Here is a 23740-nt window from a genome sequence, read left to right on the forward strand (position 1 = left end):
CCTACCAGAGCGTTTTCTCCGCCCCTCGGTGAGCAGCTTCCCCGGCTCCCAGCCGCTGTCCTCCAATACCGTGCTAGATTAGGAGGGGGAGGGAGGCACAGGCGCCGTGTAACAGGGAGCCGGAGCCCAGCGACACAGCGAGAGAAAAGAAAGGCAGAGTCACGGGGGAGCCATACACAGAGAGAGAGACAGAGGAGTCCTCCATGAGCCGCTGGCCTCTTCTTCACTGACCGCCTACGAGCACAGACGGTACACGGGAGGGAGACCGATACAGCCGCTGTGTCCGACACTCCTCCCCCCGGTGCGAGGATGGGGCTGCCGCCGGGCCCCGGTCACGAGCAGTGTTGATGGCTGTCAGTGATGGCCGCGTTCACCGGCTCAGCTCGTCCCAGCCCTCTCCGATCTCATCGCCCGGCTCAGCTCCCCGCTCACACAGCCCCGACCTCCGCTCGGATCCAGGGCAACAACTACTACCCGGCCGCCGCTGCCCCCTGAGGATCGAGCCTGTCATTAAAGGGACTGCTGCTGCTGCCACCGATCGTTGTCATTAATAGAGGGAAGGGAGGCGGCGTGCCAGTACTTGGAAGTGACACTGCGCCGATCACATCCGTCTATTCTACACACAGTGCGCACTGGCCAGCTGACGTCCATCTATCTGCCTGCCTGTGTGTGATCTCAGCGGGAGGCACAGACCTTGTCCCCCCTTCACTGAGGGGACACACATCCTGCACGTTTGGAGGAGTGAAGGTGGGTGGGCTGAGAGCGAGAGGAGGAGAATTAAAATGCACCAGCCGGATCCATCTGCTGATCTATCTGCCAGGAAGATGGCGCACCCGGCAGATGTTCCCAGAAGGGGCAGCGGTGCCACTGGCATCCCCTCTCCGTTGACTTTGACAAGTGGGCTAGGAGTGGGTGGCCATATGTTGTCTTCTGATGACTACCAGCCTTCCATGTTGGTGCAGCCACCACCGGTATCCTCCTCTTCTCCTGGACCTCAGCAGCATCCCCCTCAGACTCTGAACTTGATGCCTCAAACTCTGGGACAGTCCGGGGCGCAGATGAAAAAGAAAAGTGGCTTTCAGATCACCAGTGTGACTCCTGCTCAGATTTCAGCCAGCATGAGCTCTAATAACAGCATAGCTGAGGATACTGAGAGCTACGATGACTTGGATGAGTCCCACACGGAGGATCTGTCCTCCTCTGAGATATTGGATGTGTCTTTATCTAGAGCCACGGACCTTGGCGGGCCAGAAAGAAGCTCTTCAGAGGAGACGTTGAATAACTTTCAAGAAGCCGAGACGCCAGGAGCTGTGTCTCCAAACCAACCACATCTCCAACATTTGCCATCCCATGTTCAGCAAAATATCATGATAAATGGAAATGTGCACCACCCCCATCATCTTCATCATCATCATCATGGACTTCCTACGGCTACACACCATGGCTTACCCAGTGCATCTCTATCTGGGACCTCTCTAAACACAGCCGTTATGAAACTAGCTACCCAAGGAAGTACTGACAGTGCAGTTACAATAGGACCAGTCTCTTCTGCACCTCCTGTTGCTGTTCCAAACGTGGGGACCGTACCACCTATAACGCGTAATGCAAGTGGCCCTGTAAGTACTGGTATCAATCCTGTTCCAGGGAGTAGTACCTCACACAACGTTAATATTCAAAATGTAAGTGGTGTTACAGGTCCATTGTCTACTAATGTCAATGTAAACTCAACCAATGTTACAAGTGCAAGCAATGTAAGCGCTGTGTCTGGGCACATTAATACAAATGTAACTTTGTCCGGAAATGGTAGTGTTGCTTCATCTAATATCCCTAACAATGTTTCTACTGCAGCTGTGGGGTCAGCAACTGGATCAGCCGCAGCACAGCAGCAGCCGGCAGCACCTTTGGCTGTAACGTCTAGGTTTAGAGTTGTGAAACTAGACTCTAGTACAGAACCTTTTAAAAAGGGCAGATGGACATGTATGGAGTTCTATGACAAAGAAAATACGGCAGCTGCTTCAGAGGGAGCTGTAGTCAACAAAGCGGTAGAGAGTGTTAAACAAAACCCACTTGAGGTGACGTCTGAGCGAGAGAGCACCAGTGGGAGCTCAGTCAGTAGTAATATCAGCACTCTGAGTCATTACACAGAAAGTGTTGGAAGTGGAGAGATGGGGGCACCTGCAATGCAAGGGTTTCAAACACTGGGCCCTCAGCAGATGGACTTCAGCAATGCCCTACCCCAGAATGTTCCTGCATCAAATATACCACAGAGTGTTTCACAGCCTCAGCTTGCACAATTGCAGATGCATTCACAAGATGCGACTTACTCTCCACAGAAACAAGTTGGACACGCTGCTACAACTTCTATAAATCCAGCTGTTGGAGTCCAGCCCACTGCTGTAGGTGTCCAGCCTGCCACTGTTAACATTCTTGGTGTACCATCTTCTTTAGGACATCAACAGCCAGCAGTTCCTGCTATGATCCCACAACAGTTGCCATATCCTCCACAGACGCAGCCTATTCAAACTCTGCCAACTGTTCCTCAACAACAGTTGCAGTATGCACATCAACAAACTGCTCCGACTCAGCTGACCACTGGGCATGTAATGCCAGCAAATCAAAGTTCTGTACCGGGGAATTTACCAGAATACCTACAACATCCACAAATACTTCAGACAGCCGTTGGCCCTGTGCAATCCAATTCAGCAGCAGTTGGCAGCACATCCACAGTCCCTGTTGTCCAAGGACAAGTTTTACAAGTGCAAATGCAGTCTTCACCAGCACAGCCTCCACCAACGTGTGTAGCTCCAACTCAGCCTGTGGTACATGCCCAGACTACCATGCCTGCCACAGGTAGTCAAGTTGTTGGTGTGGTCCAGCAAGGAAGTCTGCCAGCACCAGCCAGTCAGTCTACATCATCTGTTGTTCAGCAGAATGTCCCACCAACACAACAGGTACTGCCACCCACACAGGGCATTCAAGTGGGTGCTTCTGTTCATCCACAGCCAGTGATGATTGCACCTCAAAATCCTTTACTCCCTTCAAAGCCTCCAACACAGCTACTGGATCCTGCAGTACAAGGAATGACCAATCAACAAGCGCCTGCTGTTAGTCCTATACCAGCTGCCGCTAATGTTCCTTCCGTTCCACAGCTGAATACAAGTATTCCTTCTGGTATATCTCCTGCAACAACAACTTTAGGTCCTCCACCAAATGTTACTCAACTACCAACTGCACAAAATGGGAATTTAGTCCAAAGTGGAAGCCAGGCTCACGTAATGCCAAGTTTTCCCTTTATTCAAAATATTCCGCTACATATGCTTACGGCCACTGGTCAGTTCTTGGGAACATCATTTATACAGTCAGTGGCAAATCAAATTGAAGATGCTCGTCGCTTAGAGCACGCCATGGTTGGCTTTCCACATGTTGGTGAAGGAGCTCCTTTGGATGGTAACATTCAAGGGTCTGGATCCTTGCTTCCTTTGAGGTCTCTACCACTTACAACTCCTCTGGTTGATGGTGAAGATGACAGGTAAGGATACATTACTTATGCCACCTATTGCTATGAATCTTTTGTAATATTGTATCTGTTATCATTATTTTGCAGGCTTATCACACATTGCAAGGTTTTGAGGGCCCTTGATACAAATGTACTTGTTTGCTGACTGCATAATTTAGGAGCTATTGTCCTTGACATATAACTGGCATCCTGTATTATTCCATTGGTGGAATTAGAATGTCATGATTTCCCTTTGTGTTGTATGTATTTTCCTGTACTCCCACCCAGCCTCGGCATAAAAATACATTCCCAGCTCATCAGTTTTAACACTGCCTTTCGAATAGTAACTAGAACATTTTTTAAATCCATTAGCTGGACTGGCTTTGTGGGGTCACTGATCATATATGTACAGTGATGCATTTCAGACCTATTTTCAGCATGGAACATGTTTATTATGTTAGAGTGTTTGGGGATTTGTTGGTTATCATCTGCATAATATTCACTGTTTTATATGGTTGGACAAAAGGTGTACCATCATGTTCACAGGCCTATTTCCCATAATACATTAATACAAGTGAGCCTGTATGTAAATCTATTATGCTGGTGTTTTGGGAACACAAGATATTTTAGACTGTGAGCCCCTTTTTGGAAGGAAGTTGCAATGCAATCATGCGACCGGAGGAAATGGATCCATGAAGGAGCTTCTTAGTAACCAACTTGGGTAAAGGTAAATTTTAAGTTGCAGTTACTTGGATGTCAAACTCGGAGATTCTGCCTCCTTTTAGTTGCGTTTAAACCTTAAATTACCCTGTTAATGGGTCAACAAGAATTATACAAAGAATAGAGCTTTTTACATACCTCTGTTGCCTAAACCCCTATTCACGGGTGGTCACCAGGAGCTAGGTGAAAAGGTGATCACCTTTCACACCCGAAGTGTGAAAACGGGTGGTCACCCTGCAGAAGAGCTCCTGGTGACCACCCATTTTCACACTTCTGGGTGTGTGGCTGCTGTGGTTCCTCCCACCAGCCCATAAGTCCTTCAGTGACTAGGGGTCATCAGGAGGAACCACAGCAGCCAGTGATGGGACCCGCTACTTGGCCAGCCCTCCAAGGTGAATTTGAGTGGTGGTGGGAGCTCTGTTGTAGAGTGAAGTTTAAACATGGCAAGGGTTAACTGTAGAGGTGCACCCGAAATTAAAATTTCAAAACCGAAATGGAAAAAAATGGCAGGCCAATACTGAAAATGTTTTTTATTTTAACTTTTTTCAATGTAAAAAAAAATTTTTATTAACTTTTTTTAATTTTTTATTCATTTTTATTAAATATTTGTATTTTTTACTTTTAGGGGCTTCGGGGAAATATCGGGGGTCTAAACAGACCCCTGATATTTCCCTTTTAAAATAGAAAAAGAAATTGAGAACACAGGTCCTCAATCTTTTTTTTTTTCTGCAGCCCCTGTTATACATTTACAGGAATCCTCTAAATGTGTTCCTGTTCATTCATAACATGAGGACATAGTGTATTTACTATAACTACAACTATGAATGAACAGGAGGGGATGTAGATCACTTCCCATTCATTCATAATTGAGGACAGAGTAAACATACAATGTCCTCAATGATCTACAAACACTCAGCGATCACTCAGCTGAGTGTACTCGCTCTCCTTCCTGTGTCAGTGAGCGAGCGGAGCTCAGCCTCCTGTGTCAGCGCGGGCTGTCTCTGCCCACACTGCTCTCCTCTGATCTGTGACGGGAGGCTAAGTGGTGCGGCGAAGAGACGCTGGCTGCTCACAGCGCTCGGCCGCCTGTGACAGTTTCTCTCCTCCTTGCTTGGACACAGAACAGCGCCCAGTGGGGAGGAGAGACTAGGATGCACCGCTATATTGGAAGAAAATGGCACTTTCGGCAAAAGTGCCATTTTCGGCTGATATGTTTCGGCGGCCGATATCTGTGCATCCCTAGTTAAATGCTCATTTTTGTCTAAGTTTAAAAAGTTGTTATACTTGCCTAACGTGGAGCTGGCTTGCTCTTAGATCAGTCCTTTCAGCCTCTCTTCCCCACTCCAGCTGTGGTGAAACGCCAAATCCCATCATGCATCTGACTCAGTCATGCCTGTGGCCGTCAGTCTTGCAATGCCTAATGGGATTTGTAGTTCCACAACAGCTGCAGTGCCAGAGTGTCTACCCCTGATCTATAGTATTCCCATTCTATGAGGGGGTGGGTGGAGATGCTGGGCCAGCAATTAGACCTTTCCAGAAGAGGATGGGGCTATGACATGCAAGAAGAGAGGGGGTTGTGCTAGGTAATGGACTCTCCTGGAGTAGTCGCATTTGCTAGCACGTTCAGATGCACATGTAACGTGTGGCCAACTTAAAGTGACATTAAACCCTCAGATTTTTTAACATACAACAATACTGTATGTGTCCCTTACTGTAATCCATGGGTTGTTTCCCTTCTCTTTGCTGCTCTTCCTTTTAAATCCGTATCTCTTCTCATGCTGGGGGAGAACTTCTGTTTTGCAGCAGACTGCCTTGTCTCTGAAATGGATACATGGTGTCTGTGTGAAGGTTCACAACCTGAGCCAGCACTACAGGAAGAGGCACTCAGCTGCAAAGGGAAGTTCTCCCCAAGCATGAGTAGAGATACAGATTTAAAAAGAAGAGCAGCAAAGAGAAGGGAAACTACAATGGATTACAGTAAGGCACACATTACAGTATTGGTTTTTGTTAAAAAGTGACATTAAACCCTCAGATTTTTTCATATCGATTTGATGAAATTAAACAAGGTAATTTGTTGCTATGGACAACGGCACTTCTTTACATTGGTTTAAAAAACTTGTCTTGTGAATTTAAACAAAACAATGGTTAATGTTGGGACAATTTTAAGATGTAGTTTAACTTTAGGCAACCATCTAAATATGCAGGTGAGATACATATGTGCTAAGTTTTAGCATCCTTTAGGATTTGCAATCTTGTTTGTTCTTGCGATCCTGCCAGACAGCACAGCCAGGTTGTAGAGCTGCAGTCCAGATAAATCTAATTGCGTTATTTTGGTACGTACTAGCGGGGTTACTGACGGTGTGTTTTTCAGTTTGTAGCTGTCCCCCTCAACTTCCCATACTATTGCACCATGAAACACCTGTTTGGATTTCTGCTGACTTATTCTGCGGTCTGTCATTATTTCATTATTTTCCATGTGTTGCTACGGTGAGTTGAGCAGAAGGTAGACAGCAACTTTTGCCTAACATCAAACCCAGCAGGCTGAGTCCCAGCAGCTGTAGAGGATAGAGCTGGGATCCCCATAACTTTCACAAGCTGGAGGGTTACTTTTTTAGTCCTAGATAGAGTAGGGAAGGGTCAAAATCTCTGCTGGGTTTTATTTCTATCCAGGACTCCAATTAGAGAGAATTTTCCATATTTCCTACTGTCCAGCTGACATTGGTTTCACTAGACCCAAAGTGAGGGTAAATGTCCATCAGTAACTCAGACTGGAATACATTTTTATTTTTTGGCCAACAAGGTTTATTAAGGTTTTCAAATCTGATAAAACAAGACCAGCAAAAAAAGAACACAATATGAATAAGATATGTGGTATCAATTCAGTTAGGTGTAGGGATGCACCGATACCGGTATTTTGGTATAGAGTACAAGTACCAATATATTTGTTTCGCTACTTGACGATACCCAGTACTGGAAATCTCATTCAGGAAGCCAGGCGTCATGTAATGACTCGCCACCCGGCTTCCCGATTAGCAGGGAAGCAGTCCCCATGCTTCGCATCACTAGGTGACAAGAAAGCACGGAGCCAGCTTTCTGGCCAATCAGGAAGCCGGGCACTGTGTAATGACGCAGTGCCCGGCTTCCTGATTGTCCGGGAAGCCGGCTCCATTCTCCCTCGTCATGAGGTGACGAGGGAGCATGAAGCCGGCTTCCCGACCAATCAGAAAGCTGCGTGCTGCGTCATTACACGGCGCCTGATTGGCTTGGAAGATGGCTCCATGCTCTCTCGTCATTTGTGACGAGGGAGCATGTAGCGGGCTTTCCGGCCAATCAGAAAGCCGGCAGTGTGTATTGACGCGCTGCCTGGCTTCCTGATACCAGAAGTATCGGGCTAGGCATCGGAGCATTTGGGCGAGTACGAGTACTCGCCCAAATAATCGGCACCGATACTAGTATTGGTATCGGTGCATCCCTAGTTAGGTGTAAAGTAAACATGTACAAAACAATATAAAAGACCCACGCTTAACATGCGTTGGTACCAAGGTGAGTATTGGTGCGTATACCAAAGAAATAAGAAGATATGGAAGGCAATAGTCGAAACAATCTTACTGACAAAAGTAACTCTTAGATTAAATTTGGAAAGGAAAGCGAGAGAAAAAAGAGCATCAGACTCAAGATAGAAGAAACTGGTGAGAAATGAAGAGAAAAATATACAGGAGAGAAGAAAAGGAGAAGAGGACAAGGATTCGAGAGTTCACCCAGTCAGGCCAACATGTCTCTATAAAGATATCAGAGAAACTGAACATCACCCAACAAAAGCAGATGTGCCCGTGAAGTTCTGTGCGGTTTTTATCTTCTGCTACAACGCCCTCCATGTTCATCACATTCATAACGGATGCCCATATCGCCAAGGGAGGAACCTCAGTGGATTTCCAACACCTGGATATAGAAACCCGTTTAGCAATTAAGGAAGAATGCAGTATATCCTTTTGGAATACATTGTTTTGTTAAGCAGATGGGCAAAGGCTGCAACCCCTGTCAGATTTGTATTTGTGTCCTTGCTGCAGATTTTCCCTCCCTTCCTGTTTGGCAGGACAGGAAATGAAGGAAAATCTCTTGCAGAATTCCAGATCGCAGTAAACATGTGTCTGAGGTTCTAACACCTCTCTAATCTATTCAAAATGTAATAATGGTAATCGAAAATTCACCATCTTTTGTTGTGTATGTCAAGTCAAGTCAAAAACTTTTTTTGGGATAGAAGGCTTAAAACGACTTTGGGGTTTTTAAGGCTGTCTAGGGCTCAGTTTGCATGATTTATCCCTCCTTTCTTGTCCTGTTGACATGTTTCACCAGACACGAATTCAGGGGAACTCTGCAGGAAAAACACAGACAAATAAAAATGCATCTCATTGGCAGCAAGGGCACCGCTCCCCCAAATATTTTTTCTGGTATTTTAAAATGACACTAAACTCAGGAGTTAAACCTTAAAAAATGCTTTCATGTACCCCAACTATTAAACGTATCACTCTGATGATCCTCAAATCATCTCTGAATTGGTGCTGACACTGTCCTTCCTTCTGGAGAATGGATACTCTTGCTCCCCATGGTCCCTGTGTGTGTTGTAAAGTAGCCACCGCTCCAAGCTCACTCCTGTGATGGACTACAAAAAAGCAGATTGGACCTATGTTTTCTGTAAAACTTTAATCCAGCCTTTTAGTTGATGTTGTATGAGGTGCCTGGGCACATCCATGATACCGAATTCTGCTAGATGTGAATAAATCTGTGTTTCTCACATCATCTGTACAGAAAGCATGACTGGACGGGGCAGCATAATGGTTATAGTGAAATGGTGGTACATGGGTATGCTTACTTTTATTGTCTGTCCTATTCAGAGTTGGGTTACTTGTTGATCAGGGCCCTTTGTCACATTTGGCAAAACATATCCAGGCCCGGTTTTCCAGTATGTGCACATATTCACGTGTGTTTAAAAAAAATTCTACAAGTACTAAATGTATTTCTTGCCAGAAACCCAGTAAACTCAACATTCAGTAGCGAGCTGACAGCGCTGAACAGAAATGTCAACAGTGTTATCAGCCCTGTCAAGTTTACTCCTGTGAACTACAGAATGCCTCCCCTGGTATGTTATTAAATTCTATGTCCAACCAAACTGTTATTCTTAGTTTTGGATAGAGAAGAAGCATGAGAACCCTTGTCAGGTTTTTACTGATATCCAGGGCTCCATTAGAGAGATTTCTCCTCCCTTCCTGACCGGCTGACTTTTCCCCAGACTGGAAGTATGGGAAAACTCCCAAACAGCAACATAGACAGAAATAAAAATGGTTTGCATTAGTAGAGAAGGAGAAAGCTCAAGCCCCTAACAGATTTTTATTGCTTTCTGTTTCTGTTTGGATTTTCCCCAACTTCCTGTTTGGTGAATCCGTTGTCAGTAGGACAAGCAGTGAGGGTAAATCTCTGTAATGGAGCCATGAGTAGCAGCAAATACCCGAGAGGAGATCTAATCATTCATCACTTTGTCTAAAAGTTGAAGAAATACATTTTTATTTGACATACACTTTAAAGCATATATCTCCCCCCCCCCCCCCCGGTATGTGCGGGTGCACGTTACCCCCATTGACTGAACTTGTGTGTCTCCTGTCCGAAAAATTTGTACTGTGCATCCGCAATCCGTCCGCTTTTTCAGATCTTCGGACGGCAGTGTGCGCCGGAGACACAGGTAAGTTTAAACCTTTTTTCATAACTTTTAAAAATATTTTTTTTTGGCATAAATCTACTGCTTGATATCCTTTACGCTTAAAGGGGGAAGTTCTCTTTAGTTCAAACACTTCCTGCCCATGGGTGGCAATGTTTCTCCTCCTTGAGTACAGATAGCGTGTCTTGTCCCCTGCCATACGCTGTGGTTGCTCCCACAGGCTGCTACTTGATATGTAGTGACAAAGCGACCTGAGGGTGACAACACATTGCACAGCGGGGGACACCCTTTCTGACACACCCTGATGTATCTGATAGCAGAAAGTCCCGTGGATGTGCAACAGAGCGAAGATTAGAATCTCCGCCCGCCAGACAGGCAGGATATCCTATTTTATCTTTTTTATGGTCATTCAGAATTTGCTGTGGTATTTGAAATCCGTGGTTTAATATATAATCAGCGCTACATAGTAGGTGTTATTTTATATTCCGGTATCTTGTCCAAGGTCACCCGGAGAATTTCTGTATATAAAGGTACTTGAGAACAATGGATGTGTGTAGATTTACAGTTCAGTGAAGAAGAAATGTTCTGCTTAAACAATTACAATTGGAAGAGCACTAAATATCAGTGTCGTTTTTGTGTTTCCCGGCAACTGGGACAGTAGACCCAATCGTCAGTGCTTACAAGGTTCATGTGTACTCTGTAAAATGTGTTTGCTTGAAAAGAGCTACATTTGTTAAAGGAGAACTATGAGGTGAGCGCTTTTCACTCACCACATAGTTCTAGCCGACCTGTGACAATGAGACTGTCACAGGTCGGCTTAGTACAGTAGATCGGGAAGTGAGCGAACACATACCGGCGTTCGCTCACTTCTCGATCCTGTCATGGCAGAGAGTCGTGACAGGAGGGGCTGGATTCCCCCCTCCCTGCTCCGATCCTCCAGCGCCTACTGGCGGAACGGACGGGGGAGGGGGCGGTTACAGCTGGCTCTGCCTCTAGATAGGCAGAGCCAGCTGTCACTCACGCAGCTGGGCGGATCCAGACTCGCGGTATACTGAGCTCTTGAAACTGAACGCTGCGGTGTTAACTAGAGCCCAAAATACTATTGGAATTAATTGGACACAGTTTTGATCCGGTCTGTAACTGCTCTGCTCCTGGAACGCGCTTGGGTGACCAAGGCCTGAGGAATGTGCAGTTTCAGTCTGTGTTGCCATATAGAAATTAGTCAGATTTTAAAGTGTATCTAAGCCCAAAAACAAACCTTGAAAATATTGCAGTTTAACAATCCTTAAAGTGACACTGAAGCTTAAAAATTAATTTAAGTACCTCAACTAACAAAAATGTATCTTATTTGTGTATCACTCGGCTGTAGATCCTCAACTCATCTCTGAATTGGGGCTGAGACTGTCCTTCCTTCTGGTGGGTGGCTACTTTCCCTATTTGTGTTGCAAAGTAGCCTTCGCTCCTGTGATGGACTACAATCTCACGTTTAGTTCATTAATTTGTATTGAGATTGTAGTCCATCACAGGAGTGAGCTTGGAGCGGTGGCTACTTTACAACATACACAGGAACCATGGGGAACAAAAGTAGCCAACCTCCAGAAGGACAGTGTCAGTATGAATTCAGAGATGATTTGAGGATCTACAGCCGAGTGATACACAAATAAGATACATTTTTGTTAATAGTTAATAGTTGAGGTACTGGAATGTATATCACTTGCCCCTCCCTTTTTAGATTGTAAGCTCTCACGGGCAGGGCTCTCCTTACCGTCTTGATTTGTATTGTAACTGTAATGACTTCTGTATATTGTAAAGAGCTGCGCAAACTGCTGGCGCTATATAAATCCTGTAGTATAATAATAATCATCATAATTTAACTTCTGAGTTTAGTGTCACTTTAGGGCAAGGCCTTACTTTCACACTGTTAGCACTCCAAGCTCACTCTTGTGATGGACTTTAATCTCACATTTAGTTTACTAATTTGTACTGAGATTGTAGTCCATCACGGAGTGAGCTCTTGGAGCGGTGGCTACTTTACATCACACACAAGTAGCCACCCTCCAGAAGGAAGGACAGTGTCAGTATGAATTCAGAGATGATTTGAGGATCTACAGCTTAGTGATCTACAAATAAGATACATTTTTGCTAATAGTTAAGGTGCTGTAATGTATTTTTAAGATTTAACTCCTGAGTTTAGTGTTACTTTAAATGTGGTGGCTGCATTCATTTTTTCCTTAAAAAAAAAAAAAAAAAAATGTTTTCTTTTTTCGTTCAACCTGCGGGCTGAATGAAAATATAGAACAGATTCCTCCATCAGCACTTACGTGCGTTGATCAAGAAATTCCCTGCTGTTTCTATTGTATTCTGACATTGGCTGCTGGCCACTGCCAGAGTACCCAAACGGAGCTTGTAGCTAATTGGCTGCTAGCTTTCTTTGGCCGAGAATCTTCCGGCGTGCTCCTTTGATCATCTGATGAAGGAATGCTGGGTGGAAGGGTGCCCACAGCAGCACTCACGCAGCAAATTTGGGCTGGTTCATACTAAGGATGCACTGATACCGATACTAATAATCGTATCGGTGCCAATACAGAGTATTTGGGTGTACTCTTACTCGCCCAGATACTCCCTATTCTTATTCCAATTACAGAACTTTGGTATCAGGAAGCTGGACGGCAAAACTACACGCCGTGCGGCTCCTGACTGCCAAGCGAGTCTTTACACGCCACCCAACTTCCTTAATGGGACGTCTGGTATCAGTATTCGGTATTGGCGAGTACCAAAAAAAAAAATATCTGTCCTCGATGCCGCAAAACCAGTATCTGTGCATCCCTAGTTCATACAGGCTACAGTCTGACTCTATTACAGGTATTATATATTTATATAGCACCAACAATTTACACCGCTTTACATAGTTGCACATTCACATTAGTCCTTGCCCTCAAGGACTTTACAATCTAAGGTTCCTATCCCGCATACATGCACACATACAAGGGCCGATCTAGACAGGAGCCAATTAACCTACCCGCATGTCTTTGGAGTGTGAGAAGAAACCGGAGTACCCATGCAAGCACAGGGAGAACATGCAAACTCCATGCAAATACTGTTTTGACCAGGATTTGAACCGGGGACCCCCAGTGCTGTAAAGCAGAAATGCTAACCACTGAGTCACTGCGCTGCCCACAGTACAATCTTTTTGTTGATATACCAAAGTTATGTAATATGGGGATCAACCTAAAAAACCCATTACATTTATATCCAGTGGTGCAGGCCCTTGTACTAAAAAAAAAAAATGTTGGAAGATCTAACAATTATTTTACCTTTTTGAAATCTGGTGTTTAGGGCAAATGACTCTTGTGCTTTTGAGTCCATGACCTGCAAAACGTATGCAGATAGTGACTTTTAACTTTTCCCCTCGCTTACTTGTGGTGCATTCTTCTACCATGTCATTGAGTAATGAAGGTATTTGTAAATGCAGATGTAAGTGGTGGCAGCCTCTGTTTCTTCTATGAAATCTTTCCTTTAAACAGTTAATTTTGTTCCCTAAATTTCAGTTGGAATAATAGACTTTTTTTGCAAAAATTAGGGTGAGACATGCTGTTTTTTACCTTTTTAAAGGAGAACTATGGGGTCAGTGTTTTTCCCCATCGTTCTCTTAAGGGTAACGGGAGGACACAAACTAGCGTCCTACTGTCACCCAAAGCTCAGTATATCGGGAGCTACAGCTCGCGGTATACTGAGACGCCGCAGCCGGATCCCGACAATACTGTCTGGATCCACCCAGCTGCGTGAGTGACAGCTGGCTCTGCCTATCAGGGAGCCGTGAGTAACAGTCACCGCTCTCTGCAGGGACATGATCGAGAAGTGAGCGAGTGCCGGTATGTGTTCGCTCACTTCCCGATCTATTGAGTCGACCTGTGACAGTTTTTCATTGTCACACGTCGGCTCGAACTATGAGGGTGGTTTTCACTCGCCTCCATAGTTCTCTAAGTAATTGTCCATAGCTGGTTTGAGGGTTTACTGAGTGAATATATTTTTAGCACAATGGAGCACATGTGAAACACCCAATGGAAAAGGTTGAATGGAAAAGGTTGGCTTTTTCAGCATATTTGAACAGGGAACCATTGGACCTTCATTCAGACAGTGCCTACAGATAAAGGGAATTTCTTGATTGTAGGGTACAGGACACAGGCAGATTCAGAGATGACTAGGTAATATGCAGGTATCAACAGGTGTTTGGACACTGGCCAGAACTCTAAGGACTCTCGTATAACCTCCCATTCCAGGAAATGTATATAGATTTTTATTTTTTTTTTCTTTGCCCCAAATTCTCCTGTACATACCGGTGTATATAGCTCAGCAACAGACTCTCCTCAAGTGGCTGTGGTGTAAATGGAAAGCGAAAGCTTAAAACTATGCACCACCAACCAGCATTGATACAGACACATTTGGACTGCAGTATTATGCAAAATGTGCCATAACTTAGCACTGTTTTGTAACAGTTGTTTGCCATCTATACACTGTGCAGTATAGAGGAAGTTGTGGTTTAATGTAGCTGTCACATGAACAGAAGACAGAATCTGGTAAAATCTATTTAGCGTACCTTTTCTTCTTTTCATTGCAGCTTTCTCTCTGTTATACGTTTTATTTCAGCTTGATACAGGTCCAGTAAAGATGAGTAGTGTTTGATTAATTTATTTTGAGGTACGCTTGTAGCCTGATAGATGCCTCAGCAGGTAAGATCAGAAATCTATTTATCTTCTACAGGACTGTCAGCCCAGATTTCATCCTAGAACTCAAGTGGTAAACTCCAGACTACAGATTTATAAACTTGCGGCCATATACTGAGTGAATGCCATTAGCATGGTTCATATGTTGTGAACCATGCTAATTGTATGTATGTTGGGGATGCACCGATATATCGGCCAAAAATGGCACTTTTGGCATAATGCTGAAAGTGCCATTTTTCTGCTGATACATCGGCGCATCCCTGCTTTCTCTCCTCCCTGCTAGGCGCTGCTCTGTGTCCCAGCGGGAAAGAGAAAGTGTAACAGTCGGCCGAGAGAGCGCTGTGAGCGGGCAGCGTCTCCTCCCACACCGCTCAGCCTCCTATCACAGTCCGGCAGAGCGGTGTGGGGGCGGAGACAGGCCGCGCTGTCACAGGAGGCTGAGCTCTCCTCCTGTTCATTCATAGTTGTAGTTATAGTAAACATACTCTGTCCTCATGCTATCAATGAACAGGAACACTCGTAGAGGATTCCTGTTCATTGATAACAGGGGACACAGAAAAAGAGATTGAGGACTATAAATAAATATATATATATATATACATATCTATATATATCATTTTTTTTTTTTTCTTCCATATTCTCCTAAAAGGTGCAGTATGTTCACCTCTCTTATCCCATTTGTCATATATATTTTAGGAGTTCCAGGGACCCCAATCTAGTAGTTATACATATGCACACTTTTTGGAGTGTTTAGATATTAACAAACAGAAGGATTGTCTGTGTTACTTAAACTTAATTGCTAGTCACACTACATGGAATTTTCTTATATGGAATTTTCAAATCCGAACACCGTTCCGTTTTGTTATTCGGATCTTTTGGAATTTCATTTTAGTTTTGAGCTTGGTTTTCTGATTGGCCAGAAAAGTCACATGTCCGATTTTTTTTGTTTTTTTGTTTTTGTTTAATTTTGAACAAAATTTGGATGATCATTCGTATTTATTTGCATTTGGCCTCATTGGAATTTGGACATTCGGATGCATCCGAATTCACAAAATTTAATCCGAATTTGCATTCAGAACCATAGTAAGAAATGGGTACGGCTGCTGCCATCTCTGATTTCTTCTATCGAATTTACGAGTACCCTGGCTTTCATGCAGATCCAGTGGCTTTGTTGCATATGTAACTACATATGCAGGTTAGGATTACCTCACTCTGAAACACTGACCCAGAGCAGGCTCGAGCAGTTCTGTGTGATACAGCACATATCTTTTATAGGTTTTATTGGGGCCTTGATGTTTTAAAGGCCTCTTTTCGGTATATGGGGAAGCTATGTTTAATTATACAAGCAGGCTTTGCTTCATGCTTGGCAGTATTAAAAGATGGTTATGGGTCAGATCTGATCTGAAACCTGTGCTGACAGGTATGCAAGCTGCCATTGCTGGCCTTCTGAAAATGCTAGTTGCCTACCAAATATACTAATCTACTGAAGCCATTAGATCAGAATCATCCAGACAGTTAACTTTTCAAAAGAAAGTCAGTGGTGGTAAACTTCCTATTTCTATAAGCAAAAGCTTCTTTTGAAGCAAACTTTGACTAAGGCAATCCTTGAAACAGTACAAGATAATGTGGCTGTGACTGAAACGGCACTGACCTTCCTTTTTTTTTTTTTTTTTTTTTTTTTTTTTTTTTTTTTGTTTTTTTTTTTTGTAGTAGCTCTTTTGCTTAGGCCCAGTATTGTGCAGCTACTATATTAATGGAGGTGCAATGCTTGTAACTAAGCGGCTCTTACTGTTCCTAGACCCCACTCCCTGATGATAACATCAGTGTAATCCTATGCCTCTGATGATGTCATTCCTGATGGAGACCCATGTAATTTTGAAGAATGGGGGGTGTCTAAGCAGTCGCATGTGCGGAAGTTCTCCTAGTCGTGAATTATATGCTAAAGCAGGGGTAGCCAAACTCTGGCCCTCCAGCTTTGGTGGAACTACAGATCCCATGAGGCATTGCAAGATTATCACAGCCACAGACATGACTCCCGGAGAGAGATGCATCGTGGGATTTGTAGTTTCACCACAGCTGGAGGGCCGGAGTTTGGCTACCCCTGTGCTAAAGGTACTGTTCCCCTCCCTGCTGTACTTCGTGGTTCCATCTACAGGCCTCAGAGTCGCTTTAGGGCACCATAGTATGAGGAAAAGGGGTTTGAGTGGGGGGCTGTTAGTAAAGGGGATTCATAATTGATTCATTTAGTAAAGGCTGTTTCTCTGCTCTTATTTCAGGAGCAAACCACACACGGAAGCTGCAGTACTTGCTCTTCCTTATACTTTGTGAAGTAGAAATAAGCCAGTGAATTTCCACTGCTGTTCTTTATAAAGGGAATGTTGATGATGATGATGATGCTGTTGCCAGATGAGAACAAAAGGCCTTTTGCCTAAAGCACCTTTAGTGCCGGAAGGCAGCACGTTGCTTTCTGTATCAGTGATGTAGGTGTTCAGTGTATGAAATGATTAAGATTCAGTTTGTGTACTCCAGTCTCCGTTTATGATACAGTTGTCATGTCAGTACTCCAGCAGAGTAACAGCAGTGCTATGCACAGATACTTGAATATAAATATATTCTTTAACCCCTTCATGACTGAGGCCTTTTTTTCATTTTTTTTGTACCCATGTTATATTCCACATTTTAGGCCTGAAAAACAAAGGATACAAATCCACATTGTCTATACCAAATACCTTTTATAACAAAACCCAAATATTACTTTAAGGGAGAAGCGGCATCATCAGTGAACTTTACCTGTGCAGACCCTGCAGTCTATAGACTGCATGTAGGAAACTACAGAAGAAGGGGGCGGATACAAGACCAGTCGCCTGCATAAAGAGAGAGCAGCAGTGATTGGTCTTGATTATAGGAAGCTGCTGCATGGAGGAAAAGTTTCACATTCTATTACTGCACTGATCTAAAAAAAATACAAATGACACAGAAATTCAAGTAACATTACTTATGACTCTTGTATTTTAAACAATGTTTACCTATCCGGGAGTTCAGCTTTTAATACCAACACTTCTCGGCTGTATGTATTGTTTAATTGCCAAATGAGAATACCAACAACCAACACATTGTGTGGTAGTAATGATTACAAGTGTCCTTTCCACTTATAATCCTTCTCTTTACATAAACATTGGCTATTAAAGTGGATATTTCATTACCTTTACAGATCTGCATGAATACATTTCTGAAGAAGTTGGGCAGTGTATACAGCAACAGTATAATTTTTTGAAAAAGCTATACCTTTTACCCTTAAAAAAGCAGCCTTTACGTGATCCCAGTGATCAACGTTGTCCTGTCGTAGCAAAGCACACTTAAGAGTTTGTAGCAGGGGCTGATCTGTGTCAGGATCAGGATTTACATGATTGTGTCATTTGGGCCGGCACGTCAGCCAGTAAGTAGATGCTGACCTGTGCAGTGCCTAAACAAAAATGGTGCCACCCTTCTGGAGAGAGAAAAGCAGACAAAGGCATCATCACGGTATACACTGTGATCGGTAATGGATACCTGTAAGGGTCCATTCACACCAATCTGGTATGTTGCGTTTAACGTTATGGCATTTCAATGCTCTACCTAAAACACTACAACACACCAGCAATCACTCCTTTTGGCAGCACGACCCAAGGTAGTGTGATACTGCGTGTTGTGATGCACTTCGAAGTGGGTGCCTCGAGAACAGCCATGCATTAATATTACCGCAGCTGACTGGTGTTAATGGGCCATAAAGACTACGGTCAATGCGTTATATGCACTGCATGCTAAATGGTGCAGGCTGCATCTTGTGCACTGCACAAGGCGCCTTGCATTGCAGCACACGCACATTGTTGCTTATCAATAGCATGCATACATATACATATATGCTTGGTGCTCTGATATATATTTGAAAGTGTAGGGCTGCCCCATTTTTTTTTTCTCTATGGTGTATACAGCGATATGCTTATTTATCCTGCAATCGTATCTGCACGTCTCACGAACGCGCGTCACGTTCGTGTTTTTTTTTTCTGCTCATTCGCGACCTGTCCCTACTGAGTTCAATGGGGCCTGAAAGCGCGGCAAAAGTGGCAAAAGACATAATCGTAGATAACTGCAGCACTCCCTACCGAATGCCCCTTGTGCTGAAAGATGGGTGCTGAAGTGACTGGGCATGGTGGCAAAAGAATTGCATGTAGCAGGTTATGCGATAATGTTCCGCATCTGTTTGCTTTAGTGTTCCCATTCTAATGCCCTCAAATTCGGCACAAAAAACAATGCGTCTACCTGGTTTTATTTGGAGTGCCATTAGAAGTAAATGGCAACGCAAGCATGCTGCATGATTGGCCAAGTTTCTCTCAACGTGCTCCAAAGCATGTGTTCTTGTGCACGTTTGGCACACATTAACAGAACACGCAGGTGTGAATGTGGGCTTACAGAGCATTGCGCATTTCAGCTGTTCCAGGGAATTTTTATTTGGTATTTGACTTGTGCTTGCAGGTAGACCTTTGTAATCCGCAGGTCCCATAATTCACCTCCACTAGGGTTCAAGTAGGGTCAAAATTACGCTTGGGGAACCCAACTCTAAAAGTCTTTTTTTTTTTTTCTGAGTGAAAACATATTTAAATGAAGCGTGGATATTTCTAGAATACGGTCTTGGCAGGAATTTAAAACAGTCCGTTATTTAGGAATTCAGATTTTTGTGCCCGCCGCAATTCTTGGAGCCAGTCAACCAAGTTACGTTTCCGCTTCTTAATGTTTTTCTTTGGTGTTGTCACACAGTAGTATTGCATTACAACTATGACATCCAGGGAAACCTGTTCATGGAAGATTCTAATGACTGCTGCAGCCGTGGTGATACTGATAGTGTTTAAGTTTTGTGTAGAAGCTCATCCTTTCGTGTGTATGTCTTTTCCAAGTAATATAGTATGTTTCATGAGAGATAAGAAATGACTGGTGCATCCTGCATGTAAAGATTTGTCCTGGGAGGAGGAGGTTTTTTTTTCTTCATGTTAAACTATCATTAGCTGTAAATTTGCAGCAGTTTACATCACATTTAATACATTATAAATGGATACTGGAGTGTTTCCGGAGAAAAAGTATGTAATAATGGCTGTCCTAATAGCCGTATGGCCTAATACACTTGTTACTGCTGACCATTAGGCTGGGTTCCCACCTGGGCGGATTGAATATGCGCGTTTTCCGCACTGTTTTTTTACCTCGATGCGCGGTAAAAAAAACGCGCGGCAAGCGCGCGTTTCCGCGGGATGCTTGGCTGTATCCCAATGGAACCGCCCGACCAAAACGCCCCAAAGAAGTACATGTACACATTGAAAATAATGGCAGTTCCCTGCTTGAGCGGTTTTCCGCGAGTACGAAAGCGCTGAAAACCGCCTAGGTGGGAACCCAGCCTTAGAGCCCCTGTGTTTTAGTTATGTTTTATGACAAAGCCTGTTACCCTTCACCTGAAAATCTCTGCTTGAAGGCTAATAATTTCCCTGCAGTTTGTGGTTGAACTTCTACATATCTGAGCAGTGGCAAGGACACTAACTGTACCTATTATGTTGACCTGGAGTAGTGGTGCAATCCAAGTGCCTGGTAGCTCCTTCATTCACTGTGTTGGTATATGGCCATTATGTATGTTCTAATGCGCCTCTGTAAAAAGTCACAAACTGTTTTATAAATTGTTTAGTCCTGTAAATATGAAATATTAAATTTTTTTTTTTTTTCTTCGACAAATATATTATTATAAAAAAACAGTTTTTAAAAAAGGACACAGTTCACTAGCCACCAATGCAAGGGGGCCATCATTATTATTAGTTTCATTTTTATTGATTACTGAAAATTATTTGCCGAGTGAGTTGCTGTGTTTTCACAGCAGAGAGGAAGTCGCTCAGCACAGAGCATTACAGGACCTGGTAGATTTCTGTAAAGCACTATAGCAGCTGTGGCTACTTCATGGTTTTAAAAGATCCCTGTGGCCTTGTCAGCGGTAATAAATGTATACTTGCCCTGCACCAAGTTGGACTAAAGTGGGTGTGTGAGAGGAAGTGTAGCCTGACGGCAGGAGAGGACAGAGAAACTTACAGAGAAGGTTTCCTTTTTTCTATTTTGCGGGCGCATCAATGGAAGTATAAACAAAAGACACTGGATTTCTAATAACATTCGGTAGAAAATAGACTATTGGTGTTACAACCCTCGCTTATACAATTTTATATTTATCCACCTATATTTATTCACTTTATACCATTAGATGTGGTTTTAGATGTGTTAGATTGGTTATACATCAGTCTTCCTTTAAATTATTGTCCTTTTTATTTATTGTTGCCGATTGCCAGACTGATTAATTTACCTGGTTTATAATTCAACCATTTAGTATCCACATTGTATTTTCACTTTATGGCACACATATGCATTATTCATTAACTTATTTAACTTATCATATTTAACCAATCAGTTTTATATTCGTACCTTCACCATATTTATATGACACGTGTATTTATTAACGTTCATGCACATATGCACTTTTGGATTGCATTTAGTTGCAAGTAGGATTTGATCACTTATATTGGTTTCGTTTGTGGTATAAATATAGCACGTATCACAATACCAAGCGCAGCACACTGGTTCACAAATGTTAGAGAACCAGAATGTTTGAGGATGGGCAGCATTCTTGCCACCTGTGAAGTTAAAACTGGACGAGCATTATTATCTTTAAAATAAATTGGATTCATTGATTAACTGTGGCTATTAATACTTTAGTTCTATGAAAATTGGCGCAGAGGTAATTACAGTGGATGTTATGACATACATATGCAATTATAAAATGCTTCTTCTATATTCATTAGAATGATGGTAAGAAAAATTACCAAGTAACTTAATAGGCGTTATCCATCGAAGCCAGAAGATGATTTTAAATGTTGAGACATGTTGGTTACAAATGGGGACCATTTGTTTGGTTATTAACATTACTTATTTAGTGTTTGACCAGATACTGTGTATAAATTATTTACATTTATAGCAGTCATAATGCTTCTGTGGCATCTGTAATGGTTAGTCATATCAAAGTTGGCCGGATTCAATGTTAGTGTCAATACGTTTTACGGTGGTTTCTCTGCATTAACAAAACTGTTGCACCTTTTGATCCCACATATCGCTGTAGGCAAAATCCTGTAAGACATCCATGCTTATATTCTACCCTAGGGAAGATGGCTCCATTCACATTTTTCTGTTTTAGGCACATAAAATTAATGAAAATATTCCTCAACATTGGCATCCTAATGCACCTTGCAATGCATGTCAATGCACATATGTGTGTCACAACAAGTGTTTGTGTTTTTCTTGCAGCTGCAGAGATTTCAGTGGAAACCGTGTGCTCAAATGCATGATTGAGAATGCAGAATTAAGCCTTGAACAGACCCCGCATGTTCTGTGAGGCCTTGTTCACACCAAACATGTTCAAGGAGCAGAGCAGTTACAGACCGGATCAAAACTGCGTCCAATGTATTCCAATGGTATTTTGGGCTCTAGTTCACACCGCAGCGTTCAGTACCAGAGCATGTAAAAAAACTGCAGCAAGCCCTATTTTACCTGCTCTGGTACGCATGCAAACGCATAAAAAATGCATGCAAACGCCCTGGAACGCACTAAAAGCCCATTCCAAACTAAAAAAAAAAATGTTTTTTTACCTAAAAGGGCCCAAAACACAGCACAACCCACTGCCCTGCGTGTGCAGAAACTCATGTAGATCTGGTCTGCATTTGGTGTGAACAGGCTCTAATGGAAACGTTCATGCCCTCCTTTTTTTACGCACTTCTTGAACAGTTATTACAAAAATAGTTTTCAGTGCTTTATGTAGATCAAAAGGCGGGTTGAACGAAGATAACATTTGTGTATGGCCAGCTTTATTCACACTGCATTGCCAAGAAGGTGGCTCCATTATGTACTGTGTGACCTTTCCAGCTAGGTCCCCGTTCACACCGAGCGATTTGTAGCATGATTTCCGCTCAAAAATCACTCAAATGTGAAGCTCAATGTAGCTCTTCCAATGCATTTCAATGAAGATGTTGCTCGAACATGAGCTATTTTGGGGGGGGATTTCGAGCGATTTGGCCCCAATAGACTTTGATAGGCTGCCAAAAGAACAGCTACGTAGCGCAACAAAATGTGCACTGTAGCTCATTTGCTCAGCTCAAATCAGTGCTGAAAAAGCTTGTAGCTCAGTGTGAATGGGGTCTTATTGTGCCACCTTCCTGTTTGACAATGAAGCAGTAGTGTGATGTTTCCTATTTGGTGTTCAAAGAGCAAATGGAGGCCAAGAGGTGTCAAGGGGGGGGAGGGGAGAATGCAAAGCTGAACCTGGAAATGAGTTCAGCTTTGCATCTTCCCCCGATATAGGTTACCCTTCTAGTAATGCATGACCTGAAAATGACATACTGAAGGCAACCTTTTAACATGGTGTTACTTTAAAGGCTTAGAATTGTGGTCTGTAGCACAATATGGAATGTTGGCTTGTAATGGCAATACAAAGTTAATTACAATCTGCATTCAAGGGTTGTGTGTTGACTGTTTAAGCCTCAGGGGAGAATGCAAACTGTCATAATCTTTCAATTTATCTTCAGAGTTGAATATTTTTATTAAAGTGAAATTAAAGTCAAAAGGTTTTTAAACTATTTTGAATAATTTACAAAGGATGCTGCTTCTTGATGATTAAAAGGGTTATTCACAAAAGGGTGAAGAGTTTGGAGAAGGCAGGAGAAGTGACCAATCTAGGACAACATAACTGATTTGGAGAAATTCTCCAATTCGGCTCACTTTCCAGTAAAGCTGTGTTGTCCTAGATCGTTCACTTCTTCAATCTCTTCACCCTTTTGTGAAATAACCCTGTAAATGTTTGTTTCCTGCAGAATCAGCTGCTCCCCTAAACACTGTTCTGGAGTTTGTTTTTGGGGTGGCTCCTTTTCCTTGAAAGTTCTTATGCAGACACTTTTTTGTGTGCTAGTAAGCTGTGTGTGTCATATATATATATATATATGTATATGTGTATATATATGTATGTGTGTGTATGTATATGTATAT

The 23740-nt window shown here is 43.1% G+C and overlaps 1 protein-coding gene across 1 annotated transcript in view; it reads left to right on the forward strand.

Annotated features, from left to right (window-relative positions):
* The first annotated feature begins 726 nt into the window (after positions 1 to 726).
* Positions 727 to 23740, forward strand: part of TSC22D1 (TSC22 domain family member 1) — a 97324-nt gene continuing 74310 nt past the window's right edge. The window contains exon 1 of the mRNA XM_018556610.1: positions 727 to 3529. Coding sequence (XP_018412112.1) covers positions 783 to 3529 — 2747 coding nt within the window. The 5' untranslated portion in view covers positions 727 to 782. The remainder of the gene's footprint in view (positions 3530 to 23740) is intronic.

The sequence above is a fragment of the Nanorana parkeri genome, unplaced genomic scaffold (assembly GCF_000935625.1).
Source record: "Nanorana parkeri isolate BGI_ZX_2015 unplaced genomic scaffold, ASM93562v1 scaffold243, whole genome shotgun sequence".
Lineage (NCBI taxonomy): Eukaryota > Metazoa > Chordata > Amphibia > Anura > Dicroglossidae > Nanorana > Nanorana parkeri.